This window comes from Microcaecilia unicolor, chromosome 12 (assembly GCF_901765095.1).
Source record: "Microcaecilia unicolor chromosome 12, aMicUni1.1, whole genome shotgun sequence".
NCBI classification, from domain to species: Eukaryota; Metazoa; Chordata; class Amphibia; order Gymnophiona; family Siphonopidae; genus Microcaecilia; species Microcaecilia unicolor.
Window position 1 is genome coordinate 23,072,620 of NC_044042.1, and position 12,636 is coordinate 23,085,255.

The window sequence follows — 12,636 nt, forward strand, 5'->3', positions numbered from 1 at the left end:
CAGGGTTTTCTCCAAGACCAAAGCAGCTTCTTGACCCCTGCACTAAAGAATACTACTTGGAATCTCATCCAGCATTAGGCGATGCAGATAAGAGAAATTGAGCATCAAACCAACTGGATAAACAAAGGTAGGGAGATATAGAAGAGAGTTACTTTAGTATCTCAAGGTGTTACAGCAGGATTGCAATTAATCTCCAAGAGCAGACTCCGTTTTGCCCAACAGGCTCACCACCTTCTGGCAAAACACAAGCTATATTTAACTACAAAAATTACAAGACAATTTGGAAAGATAAAAATATTAACTTTTATTTTACAAAGGTATACACAAAACATGGCAGGAGACACAAGAACTGAACAGCAGAGAAAGATGCTCCTACCTGCCGTTCCAGTCCTAATAAACTGAGGCAAGACAGGCAATCAACTCATTTCATTCAAGAACAGAGACCATATTAGAGCCCATATCTCTGAAGGGCTGAGGTTGTCCACTCACTGTATTGTCTTTGCTCCTAAGGTCTGAAGCATGGCCTCTTCATCTTTCTGCTGCCGTCTCCTTGTTTTCTTTTCTGCATTGCAGTAGGATCTGTGGATATGCCTTCAGCCAGGCTTCCTTCAGTGCTAGGAGTCCCTGAATTCTGTAAACATGTAAAATGAAATACAACATGCATCATTCACAAGAAATGTGATTACAATTTTAGAAAATCACACTCAGAAGAGAAGGTTCAAAGAGAAGAGGGAGGGAGAGAACTAGGACAACTGCCCTGAACAACATACAGCAGTGACAGCCCCTCCCTGATGTCTTGATATCATTTAGAAGTGGCAGTGGACCAGCAGCAGCAGCCAGTGTGAAGGAGATACCAACAATGGATTAGGAGGCACAGTCCCCTTCCCTGAATCATTCTTCAACCTTTATGTGAGAAGGGAGGCCTATAATGGCTCAGTTATTCTGGGCTTAATTTTGGTTTTTTTTTAGAATTGCTTGTCAAGGTTTTAATAAAATGTTGGCATCTAATGATGTTTCTAAACAAAACAATTATATTGCCATCGCCACTTAAATCTTTTACCTGGTGATGAGGGCCTTTGTTTCAGAGCAATATTAGTGATACAGCAGAATCCAGAGACAGAGGGGAATAATCAAACGTCGGCAGCGGCGCAACAGCTGGCCGGAACCATATTTTCAAAAAAGATGGCCGGCCATCTTTTTTTTCGATAATACGGTGTGGGCCAGCAAAATGCCTTGGATTTCGCCGGGTTTGAGATCGCCACTTTTGTTTTTCCGCGATAATGGAAAAAACTGCCGGCGATCTCAAACCCGGCGAAATCCAAGGCATTTGGCCGTGGGAGGAGCCAGCATTTGTAGTGCAATGGTCCCCCTCACATGCCAGGACACCAACCGGGCACCCTAGGGGGCACTTCAAACATCTTTTATAAACAACCAAATTAGCTTCCAGGTGCATAGCACCCTTCCCTTGTGTGCTGAGTCCCCCAAATCCCCCCCAAAACCCACTGCCCACAAGTGTGCACCATTACCCTAGCCCTAAGGGCTGAAGGGGGGCACCTACATGTGGGTACAGTGGGTTTTGGGAGGGCTCAACATTACCCACCACAAGTGGAACAGGTAGGGGGGGGATGGGCCTGGCTCTGCCTTTCTGCAGTCCACTGCAACCAACATCATCTGTTCCAGGGACCTGCATACTGCTGTCAGGGTGCTGGGTATGACATTTGAGGCTGGCATACAGGCTGGCAAAAAAGGTTTGTATTTTAATAATTTTATGTGGGAGGGGGTTGGTGACCACTGGGGGAGTAAGGGGAGGTCATCCCCCATTCCCTCCGGTGGTCATCTGGTCAGTTGGGGCACCTTTTTGAGGCTTGGTCATGAAAATAAAAGGACCAAGTAAACCCGGCGAAATACTGCTTATCGCCGGGTTTTATTTTTCCATTATCCGCGAAAGGCGGCCATCTGGTAGCCACGCCCAAGCCTGCCCATGTCCCGCCTTCGCTTTGCCGCCAACACGCCCCTTTGAACTTTCGCCGGCGAGGCGAAGGTAAAGCGGCGAAGCTATCACAAATGTAGCTTTCGATTATACGCTTTTCGCCGCTTTTGCGAAATCGCCGGCCATATCCCGATTTGTGTCGGGAAATAGCTGGCGATTACAAGCTGGATGGTCACATACAACAGCTTCATTACAAGTATTATGGTTATAATGTTGAACTGAAATTAGTCCTGGGAGGACAATTTAAAAATACATTTAATGAGAAAGTAGGCTGTTTTGAAAAAGAGTCCAAACTTTCACTGGTAAAAGTACATGCGAGGATAAATAGCACCTGCAAAAAGGCAGTAAACTCAGGCTGGAGTTAAGCCAGAGGCAAGCATTGTCAAAATTGTATGCATTGTTTTTCATATAAAATATATATACACTGTTTCCCCGAAAGTAAGACATCCCCCCAAAATAAGACCTAGTACAGGTTTTCCTGAATTGGTAGATATAAGGCCTCCCCCGAAAGTAAGACCTAGCAAATTTTTGTTTGAAAGCAGGGCCGCCGAGAGCCGGACAAGGCCGCACCCCGGGCCGCCCCCCCCCCCCCCCACCCACCCTCTGTCGCTCCCGGAACTAACCTTAAACGGCTCCTTTCACTTTCGCAGCAAGCAGCAGCAGTGCAGATCTCTCCTTCCGTGCCCCGCCCTCGCAGTCGTTACGTCAGGCAAGGGCGGGACATGGAAGGAAGGAGTGGCCTGCCCTGCTGCTGCTTGCTGCGAAGGTGAAAGGAGGCGTTTAAGGTTAGTTCCGGGAACGATGGAGGGCGGGCGGGCCAACCCCGATGTTTCCCCGAAAAATAAGACAGCCCCTGAAAATAAGACCTAGCGCATTTTTGGGGGCAAAAATTAATATAAGACAGTGTCTTATTTTCGGGGAAACACGGTATATATATATAAATAAAAAACAGTGAAAATCTTTACAGATCCTTTCTGGTTTATTTACAAGTTTCACACTTCCTTTCAACAACATACAAGGACTGATTGCAATATGATAAAACCAAAACAAAGGGAAAGTTTTTTTTGCTCTGACAACTGCAACACAAACACAGAATCTAATAGCAGATTAAGATCACGAGGCCCATCCATACCTCCTACTCAGATTTACAACCCTTCCCACTTCAGATGTTCTCTGTATTTATCTCATCCTTTTTTTTTTTTTTTCAAAATTTTCCATTATACAATATTCAATCAATATTGAATATAACACGATACATGCAATAATAATATCATCTTTACTTACAGAATCAAAATTCTAAGAAAAAAAAAAAAGGGGGGTATAATAACTATCGTCCACAAATAAATGTAATTGACCCAAGAGGGAAAAAAAATATATATTTATAAGCTAATTTAACAAAGCTCAATCAAAATATTAATCAACAGATTGCGTCATATTCAGAATGACCTACTCCAAGCTGCTATACAGTGTTTCATTTGGTTCTAAATTCTCACAATCACACCCTCTTTGCTTTTCAAAAAGTCCTCCAATTGACTAGGCTCAAAAAACTGAAATTGTTTTGTTTGGTATAAAATTCTACAAACACAAGGAAACTTTAATTGAAAATTTGCACCAATTGCTACTACCCTTGAACGGAGTAGTAAGAATAACTTTCGTCTCTTCTGGGTTTCCCTGGCAAGATCCGGGAAAACCCTTACTTTAGAGCCCAAAAATAAAGAATTAAGATGTCTCAAGGACAGCCTAAGCACTGCATCTCTATCTATCTCTAGAGCGAATGTCACCAACAAAGTTAACCTTTGGGTGACCACCTCCAAAGAAGATTCTAGGAACTCAGTTAGATTCATTCCACCTGTAGGATTTAAGTTATCAAGTACTTTACCAGTACTCTGTAAATAATATGCTCTTGTAATGGGTGGTAGTGAACTATCAGTCATTCCCAGAACCTCCACTAAATATTTCTTAACCATTTGTACAGAAGTAATAAGTGGCGATTTTGGAAAGTTTATAATACGCAGGTTAAGTTTCTTTGACTGGTTCTCCAAATACTCCAAGCGCTTAGAGGCAAAACACCTGTCCTTAATCAAAGTTTGTTCCACAAGTTCCATTTTTGCAAATTTTTCGGATAGAGTTTTGACCTCCTTGGCTTGGTAATCATTAATTTGTAACTGTTTTAATGCAGTTTCGGCTATAACCTTGATACTTTCAGTATTCTTTGCTATCAAAGTCTGTAAAGCATTGAGAGTGGAAGAATTCAGTTCCCAAAGTGACTCTAATGTCACTACAGCAGGTTTTTCTTTTCCCTCAAAAACCAGTTGGGGTGCTCTAGCAGTTTGTTCCAGGATACTCACAAGTGTAGTAGAAACTACAGGAGCAGAACTATCCTCTGGAATACTCAAGCTGGCAGCGTTTGTTCCAATTTCGTGTAGGTTCCCTCCCTGAATGCTCTCTTCTCCGATCGGGGTTTGAGCAGCAGGACTCATCACGAAGCGCTCACTTCCTGGTTGAGGGGGCGCTGCACGCAAAATAGGGCTCAAGGAAGCCCCGTTAACACTGTCGGCCAGCTCTGATACGCTGGCTCCAGCAGCAGGGGTAGAAGTCACTTCTGAACCGGAGGCAATTCCAAACCGCTCGAGCGTCGGCTGTTGGAGCGAGGGTCTACTTCCAGGGAGAGAGGGAATCTCCCTGACCTTCCCCCGTCTCTTACCCATCGTAATCGGCAGGCAAGAGGCTCGTTCCAGCGTTTGCTAGAGGTAGGTTGCAACGCGTCCGCTGACGCCAATCATACCGCGGCCATCTTGGATCATGTGGCTTTCTGACAGCTATCTCATCCTTTAAAGGTTGGTTGGACACTGTCCCTGACCACCATCTCCACTGGGAGGCTGTTCTATGCATCCACCACCCTATCTATACAGAAAAAAAAAAAAAAAAAAGGAAACCTGAATGAAGAAAACAAGTGGCAGCATAAGCACCAATAAGGAAGGATAGAATTTGAAAATAAGCTTGCTGTGGAGGCAAAAACATATTATATATACTACAGTATCTCTATATGGATATATGCATTATTATTAGCATTTGTATAGCGCTACCAGACGCACGCAGCGCTGAACACCTGATACAAAGAGACAGTCCCTGCTCAAAAGAGCTTACAATCTAAATAATACAGACAGACAAGACAGTATGCATCTATTTAGGTCAAACGCGATGATGCCGAAAAACAAGGCACCAAAAGAAAGGAAAAACCCGTACAGGCGGCGAAAAAAGCCGCTCACGCCAAAGAAAGGAAGCTTACGGGGAAAACTCTAAGAAAGTAAAGGAAAAACTACTGTTTTTTTTTTTAAACACGAGAGTACTTCGAAAAAGAAGAGCCGATTTCGGCGAAAACTGCGGCAAAAAATGCAACGGGGGCCTCTCTGGGGCAGAGAACGACCGATACACAGCCGTTCTGACCGCGGAAAAAGAGAGACTGAGGAGCACGTTTGCGCTATGGGCGGGAAGACGGTCGCGCATGCGCGAACGAGAGCTAGCAAACTTTTGTTGCTAGGAAGATCTTCCGATTCTGGGGCTCCCAATCTTGAGAACAAGCAGCCTGCTTGTCCTCGGAGAAAGCAGAATTACAAAAGGTACAGAAAAGGCAACCAAAATGACAAAGCGTATGAACTCCACTCCTTTGAGGAAAGGCTAGAGGAGGATAGAGCTCTTTAGTTTGGAAAAGAGACAGCTGAAGGGAAGTATAAGCAGAGGTCTATAAAATTCTGAGTGAAAGGGAACAGGTAATTGCAAACTGATTGCTTAAGTATAAAGACATAGGGGGACACGCCATTAAATTATAGAGGAATACATTTAAAACCGATAGGAGAAAATTTTCACTTAACACATAGTTAAGGTTAAAAAAAAAAAAAAAAAAACTTAAAGTAGCTCTATTTATAAAAAAGTTTGGACAAATTCCTGGCGATAAAATCCATAAAACCATTAAGGTAGTCTTGGCGAAATGCAATGTTTATGCCAGGCGGTAAATAATATACAAATCTGGCTACTTTTGACTTGGATTTGCCTCTGTTAGAAACAGGATACTGGGCTACATGGACCTTTTGTTTGAGCCAGTATAGCAACTCATGCATATGTTCTCTTGAGCCCGCTCCCTTTCACTTTCATTCCATGACCTATTTTAACAATTACACAGCAGCAATAGAATAAAACCAGAACTAGCTTAAGTTATCACTTGAGAGTCCTCTGAGTACTTGACTAGAGTTTTAACAATTGCTTCCATATTGCTATGGTGTTATGTCCCTCGTTCTGCTGATACCTGCTAAGTTAAGACAGTGGAGCTACAGAACAGTGTACATATATTAACACACCTGGGATCAATACACCCTCTGGTGGTGATGTGATATATTTTTTTATTTTACTGGTTAAGAAATTTCTTAAATAGAAAAAAAATGATTTTTGACTGGCTTTCAACAGGTCAGAACATTTAAGGGGGGGGGGGGGGTTTGGAGGAGAGGGTGTTAAACAGGGAGAAAGGTTCGGTGAGCAGAAATGACAAAGCTGTATAATTTTAGGTTTATAATGCAACAGAAATCCAGATCTCTGAAGTCCTTTCTTGTTGGGTTGATATATAAACTTCAAAAGTCCTATATTCCTTGGTTGCATAAAACTTCCTCTTAATATTCTGACCCCAGTGCTGATCCCAAAACATGCTCACCCAAAGGAATATAGATGGAAAAAACTTTATTCTTATGATGCCCATAATATAGGTTTTTCCATCCATATCCTCTCCTCCTATTGTTCTTGGATGAGCCTTGCTGGTCACACTACTCACCTTGTGAGGACCCCTATGATTAATGCCATTCGGCTGTTTCTCTTACCACTATCTCCAGTTTTCTTGCATGCAGCTTTTAATTGGTCAAGATGGAGATATCCCAAACTATCATAATCTCTTCATTTTGCACAATTCTTAGGGTCATGATACCAATGGTTTTCCAATAGTGTGATACTGCAGTAGAAATCATGGGAGGGATCTCCAATAATTAGAAGAATGGGCAAAAGTCTGGCAGTTAGAATTAAATTTTTATCAATAGGATGGTACCATCTACAACTTTTTTTTTTTTAAACCAGCAGTAGCAGAAACTCAGCAGGGAGCTCCGATATCAATTCAATCCAGGCTGCTCAGGAAACGAGACAGCAACAGCGGGGTGCAAAAGAATAGTATATAATTTATCATTCAAAATTTTGACACTATCATTTGGATGTCTTGGAATTGGGATTCTTTCGTCCCCACTACATGGTATGATGCCTTGTATCAATAATCAACAGTCGTACCGTTTCTTTAGGAAACTGAAATGGAGGATATATTTTGGTGAAGAAGATGTGACAACTGAGGAAGGCAAGTGATCTTTTATATCTACACATTGGTTGCCATGCATTTGGATGCCACCAGGCCCCTCGAATGCAGTTTCAGAAACCTTTCAAAAGCTTGTATCGAGAGACATTAAACAGATAGAAAAATATACTCAACATGTACCTAACAACTTGAGTAAAGCCCAATATCAAGCTTTAAAAGATTTACAAAAGAGAAAACAATAATTATACAGCAAGCTGTTAAGGGAGGGGGCATGGTAATCCACGATATGGTACAATATAGGCAAAAAGCAGTTAGACAATTGCAGGATAAGAATTTCTACACTTTTTTAGGTCAGGATCCCACTTTGGAATTTCAAGGAAAAGTTAAAAGTATATTGCACACGGCGGTACAGTAGGGGGTTCTTACCACTAAGAAATTTCGTTATTTGATTACACAATTCCCTGCAGTACCTTTCATCTACTTTGTGCCTAAAATTCATAAAAAAAGTCTACCAAATCCCCCTGGTACACCCATCGCATCGGGGAGGAATTCTTTGCATGAGCCTTTGTCACAATATTTAGATTTTTATCTACAACCGAGAATGCCTCATTATTTTGTCAGGGATTCCAGCCATTTGATTCTTTTGTTGCAGGAGATGGACATGGGACAAACAAGCGATATTGGTCACACTTAATGTGATTTCATTATATTACCAAGATCCCTCAGCATGAAGCATTAAGATTGATAGATATGCATTTGCAACAAAAATCAGATGGCTAAAATAGTTATAACACAAAATTATTTTCAGTTTGAAGACTTATTTATTTTACAAATGCATGGCAGTGGAATCCTTATATATGGCTGAGTACGAGGAAAATATGTATATATTTCAAAGTTTAAAGCGTACATTTATTTATGGACGCAATTCATTGACTGTTTTTTTTTTTTTTGTTTGGGTGGGCACTCGTGAAGCATTACAACAATTTCTTAATGATTTAAATGCATGTGATGTCCATATTCAGTTTGACACCACCCTTTGAGGATCCATGTTAATTATTTGGACATTGACATTTCCATTGAGGCAGGCAAATTCAACACCCGAGTAGTTTGAAATGGGGCATACCTGTAGGACAGTTTTTTAGGATTAAGAAGTTATGTGGAGGAGAGAAAATTTTGAATCCCATACCAAAGGTCTCCAGACTAGGTTATTTTTAAAGGGGTTATCCCAGTAAAATAGTAAAACCAGCATACAAACGTGCAGCGAATGTACATCGCCAGTAGCTTCTTAGTGACAGGCCTAAAGGGACAGATGATAGAATCACTTGTGTGTTGCCTTATTCTTCACAATCCACATGAATCAGAAGCATTATTTATTTATTACATTTGTACCCCGCGCTTTCCCACACATTGCAGGTTCAATGCGGCTTACATAGTAATTCGAAATACAAAGTCTTATAAGGGAGAGAAAAATTTCAAACTGTAATGAAACATAATAAAACATTATTCACAAACATCGGCCTCTTCTCTCGTTGCATGGACTTGCCACTGCTCCACGATTTGCTTTTACTAGAGGTAGGAATTTAGGGGAATTGTTTATCAAAACAGAGCGTAATCAATATGAAGAGTCAAGGGAGAGGACATGCCGTATGTGGTAGCTGTGTTTATTGTAAATATGCATGGGTCACACAAGAAGCGATGAATCCAGCTACAGGAGATACATTTCAGTTGAAAACTTATGCAAATTGCAACACATCTCAAGTGGTATACGGTATTAGGTGCTCATGCAGCATACCAAGTGCAGAATTAAAGATGACTAGCAGAGCATTTAAGAAACTTACATAACCATAAAGCACAAACATCCTTAGTCACTGGGATCAGTATCAACATGTAGAACAGGATCTGCTCTTTGTGGTCCTTCTCCACATTAGGTTGAGGAGAGGGAGGTAACATGACAGCAGTACTTTTGAAAAAACAGTAGCTCATTTTCAGTTGGTAAGACTCCTAGGGGTCTTAATAAAGAAATTGAATGGCAGGCATTGATTTAAAATATCCTACTTCCCTAGGAGGTGCGATTTGTCGAGAAGCAGAAGTGCATGCGTTGGCATCCTCCTGAGGCGCAGTGAAAGGAAGCACAGTGCAGGTAGCCGTTAATGATCTTTTCTAACAATATTAATGATTTTTCTAAAGTATAAGATGTTATGAGATTGGGATATGATACAGGAAGATGAGGGAGGCTTGATATACATTTTTTGCAATATATTTGTTTTTAATTTAAGTTTTCCTGAGGACACCTAAGGTGAAGCATGGACGCCAAGTAGAGAACAAGGCTGAGATGATAATCGTTTATCGTCTCTCTAAACATAATCTCTCAACACTGTTGATAATATTTAGAGAGACGATAAACAGGAGTAGTTACACATTTTGGGACTGTTGAGACACTGGAATGATCCTCCACACACCACCAAGGACACTAAGGTCCTCCCAAGAACTTTCACTAACTACATCCTCTCCAAAAGACATTACACGATGTGATACCCACAAGCGAGCCTTCTCCAGAGTAGACCCCACACTCTGGGATGTATTGCCTGAAAGGCTCCGCTTAACACAAGACGACCTCTACTTCAGGAAGCAGGTGAAAGCTTGGCCCTTCAACCAAGCCTTTAACGGAAGAAGTAACTAACTTGTTAGTTTCACACACACAAGGATTGACTCAGGCTGCACATACTGCAGCGGGACATGTTTATCCACTCCTACCCTAGCTGAGATAATATTTAACCCTCTCTCTGACCTCACATGCAACTTTCTTCAAATCAATCACCTTACTTTCTAATTCTTCCTACTTTCTTACTCATCAATATGTTACAACTTTGCCTTACCCCTCACTACCAATTATAATGTTCTGGTACATATTGTGTTGTCAATGCAATATGAGCAGTAGGCAATTAGAGCAGTAAAAATATTCGAATACAAAGTATGTCAATGCAATACTTTGCATTGCCATACTTTGTATTGTTCGAATATTTTTACTGCTCTAATTGCCTACTGCTCATATTTGATCTATTCTTACTGTACACCGCCTTGAGTGAATTCCTTCAAAAAGGTGGTAAATAAATCCTAATAATAGAATGTTATATTTCAAGATTCAATAACATTTGGTGGGCAGGTAGAACTCAGTGCAATGATGGTTTGAGGATACCATATTAAGAGGTATGTTTACTAAGGTGCATTAGAGTTAACGCGCCTGTAAATTTAAGATGTGTTAAAAACACTAACGCGCCTATACATTTCTATGGGCGCGTTAGCATTTAACGCACGTAAACCATTTACACGTGTTAAAAATGCTAACGTGCCCATAGCACCATTAAGTAAACCTAGTCCTCAGTTTGAAGTGTAACACTGACACACTATCACAAAAAGCCTGCTGAAATTGCTATAGCAATGTTGCACCTCCACTTTTTCTTTGAGTAAACCTTTAGATTTGTGTCTACCTGTAAGGAAAACACAAAGGACACAGAATAGCCCTGCAAGTTATTTTTTTTTCTGTACTTACAAGAGGAAAATGATAAAAAGAACACTTTCTGCATTGCAAAACAATAAGTCCTAGTGTATCCCAAAACAAGGGCAGCTCTCCAACCAAAGACAATAAAAAGATTCACTCTAGGTCTGCACCTATTGATTTTTTTCCTGTGGTGTAGCTATTCTATAAATCTATACTTTACAGTCCATTATGAAAAGTACATAAGCTGTGTTTCATGCCTTACCTCATCCTTCTGTACTGCATGTTTCTCTGTCCATTTTCGGGCGTTCTTTAAGAAAGTCTGTTTGTTGTATTTGAACTCCAACGACTAGAGATGCAAAGGTAAATATAATTTAAGTGTCCACTAGATCTATTCTAGAAAACCTTTATCAAAAGCTAGGAGATAGTGGAACATCTTAAATGCTTTGTAAGGTACTAGCAGCATGGTATGTGACACATTAGGTCAAATCTTCAAGGCATTTCAAGGTCCTATCCATCCCAAGGGAAGGAGTGGGCAACAACCCACTCCTTACCTTCCCCCCCCCCCCATGTCATCTCTCCTTTCCCCCTCTTTTCTAGCATCTCATTTTAACTTCCATCCTCACCTCCACCCTCTTTCCTTTCTCCTGCTGCAGCCACTGCTACCCTCCACTAGGCTCAAGAAGGTAGTAAAATAAAAGCTTGGTTCCAGCACAGAATTGTATATCTTGTGTGCTGCTACAGCTTGGTACCAGCTTATAGAAGCTAAAGTGCTGCACCAGTCAGGCTTGCCCGGTAGCTGCTAAGTGCCACAAACATCACAAACACTAATGACCAAATGAATCAAGCAGCATTTGCAGTTAAAGCAAAAGTTACTTACCTTTAGCAGATGTTCAGAGGACAGAAGGTCAATTCGTCTTACATGTGGGTGATGCCATCTATGGAGCCAGGTGCAGAAAATGCTGTCTAGTGAAGTTCCACTTTAAGAGTTTCAGGCATCGCTCTCACCCTTTCCTGCCCAAATCCAGAGCGTGGGACCAAAGCCAGTGATGGGCAAGATTTTTACGGTCTATGCCCCAATCATGGCTGAATAGATTTGGATGGGCTGAAGTGAAGCTTTTGAGGGGCTTTGACAACTTCAGAAATTTAGAACAAGGCCGGGCAAACTTCTACAGTCTGTGCCCTGAAAATGGCAAGGACAAATCAAGATCAGGTATGCATGTGAAGTATCACATCATACCATATGTAATGAGTTTATCTTGTTGGGCAGACTGGATGAACCCTGTACCTTTTCTAATTCCACTATATCTTTTTTGAGATGCAGCGACCAGAATTGAACACAATATTCGAGGTGCGCTCGCACCATGGAGCGATATAAAGGCATTATAACATCCTCATTTTTGTTTTCCATTCCTTTCCTAATAATACCTAACATTCTATTTGCTTTCTTAGCCACAGCAGCACACTGAGCAGATGGTTTCAACGTATCAACGACACCTAGATCCCTTTCTTGGTCCGTGACTCCTAACGTGGAACCTTGCATGATTTAGCTATAATTTGGGTTCCTCTTTCCCACATGCATCACTTTGCACTTGCTCACATTAAATGTCATCTGCCAGACGATGACAAGTGTCTGCCTGTGCCAGAGGGAGAAAGGCTCAGGCTTGAACCGTGCATACCAGGGCTCCTATGAATTCCAATTGCTGAACTGGTGGTAGATGAGACTTGGGTAGTTGATAATGAACCCTAGTAGCTCCAGCACATTCTCCTCAGCACCCTCCTTCACAAACCAATCGTCCAAGAAGGGAA

General features: G+C 41.4%; 1 protein-coding gene across 2 annotated transcripts in view; it reads right to left on the reverse strand.

The window, feature by feature from the left end:
* Positions 1–283: 283 nt before the first annotated feature.
* The window catches only part of UBE2T (ubiquitin conjugating enzyme E2 T), a 30,749-nt gene continuing 18,396 nt past the window's right edge, over positions 284–12,636 (reverse strand). For both annotated transcript variants that reach the window (XM_030220582.1, XM_030220581.1), the window contains exons 6-7: positions 11,093–11,176; positions 284–631 (exon numbers count right to left, since the gene is read on the reverse strand). In XM_030220582.1, the coding sequence (XP_030076442.1) occupies positions 506–631; positions 11,093–11,176 (210 nt within the window). In that variant the 3' untranslated portion in view covers positions 284–505. The remainder of the gene's footprint in view (positions 632–11,092; positions 11,177–12,636) is intronic.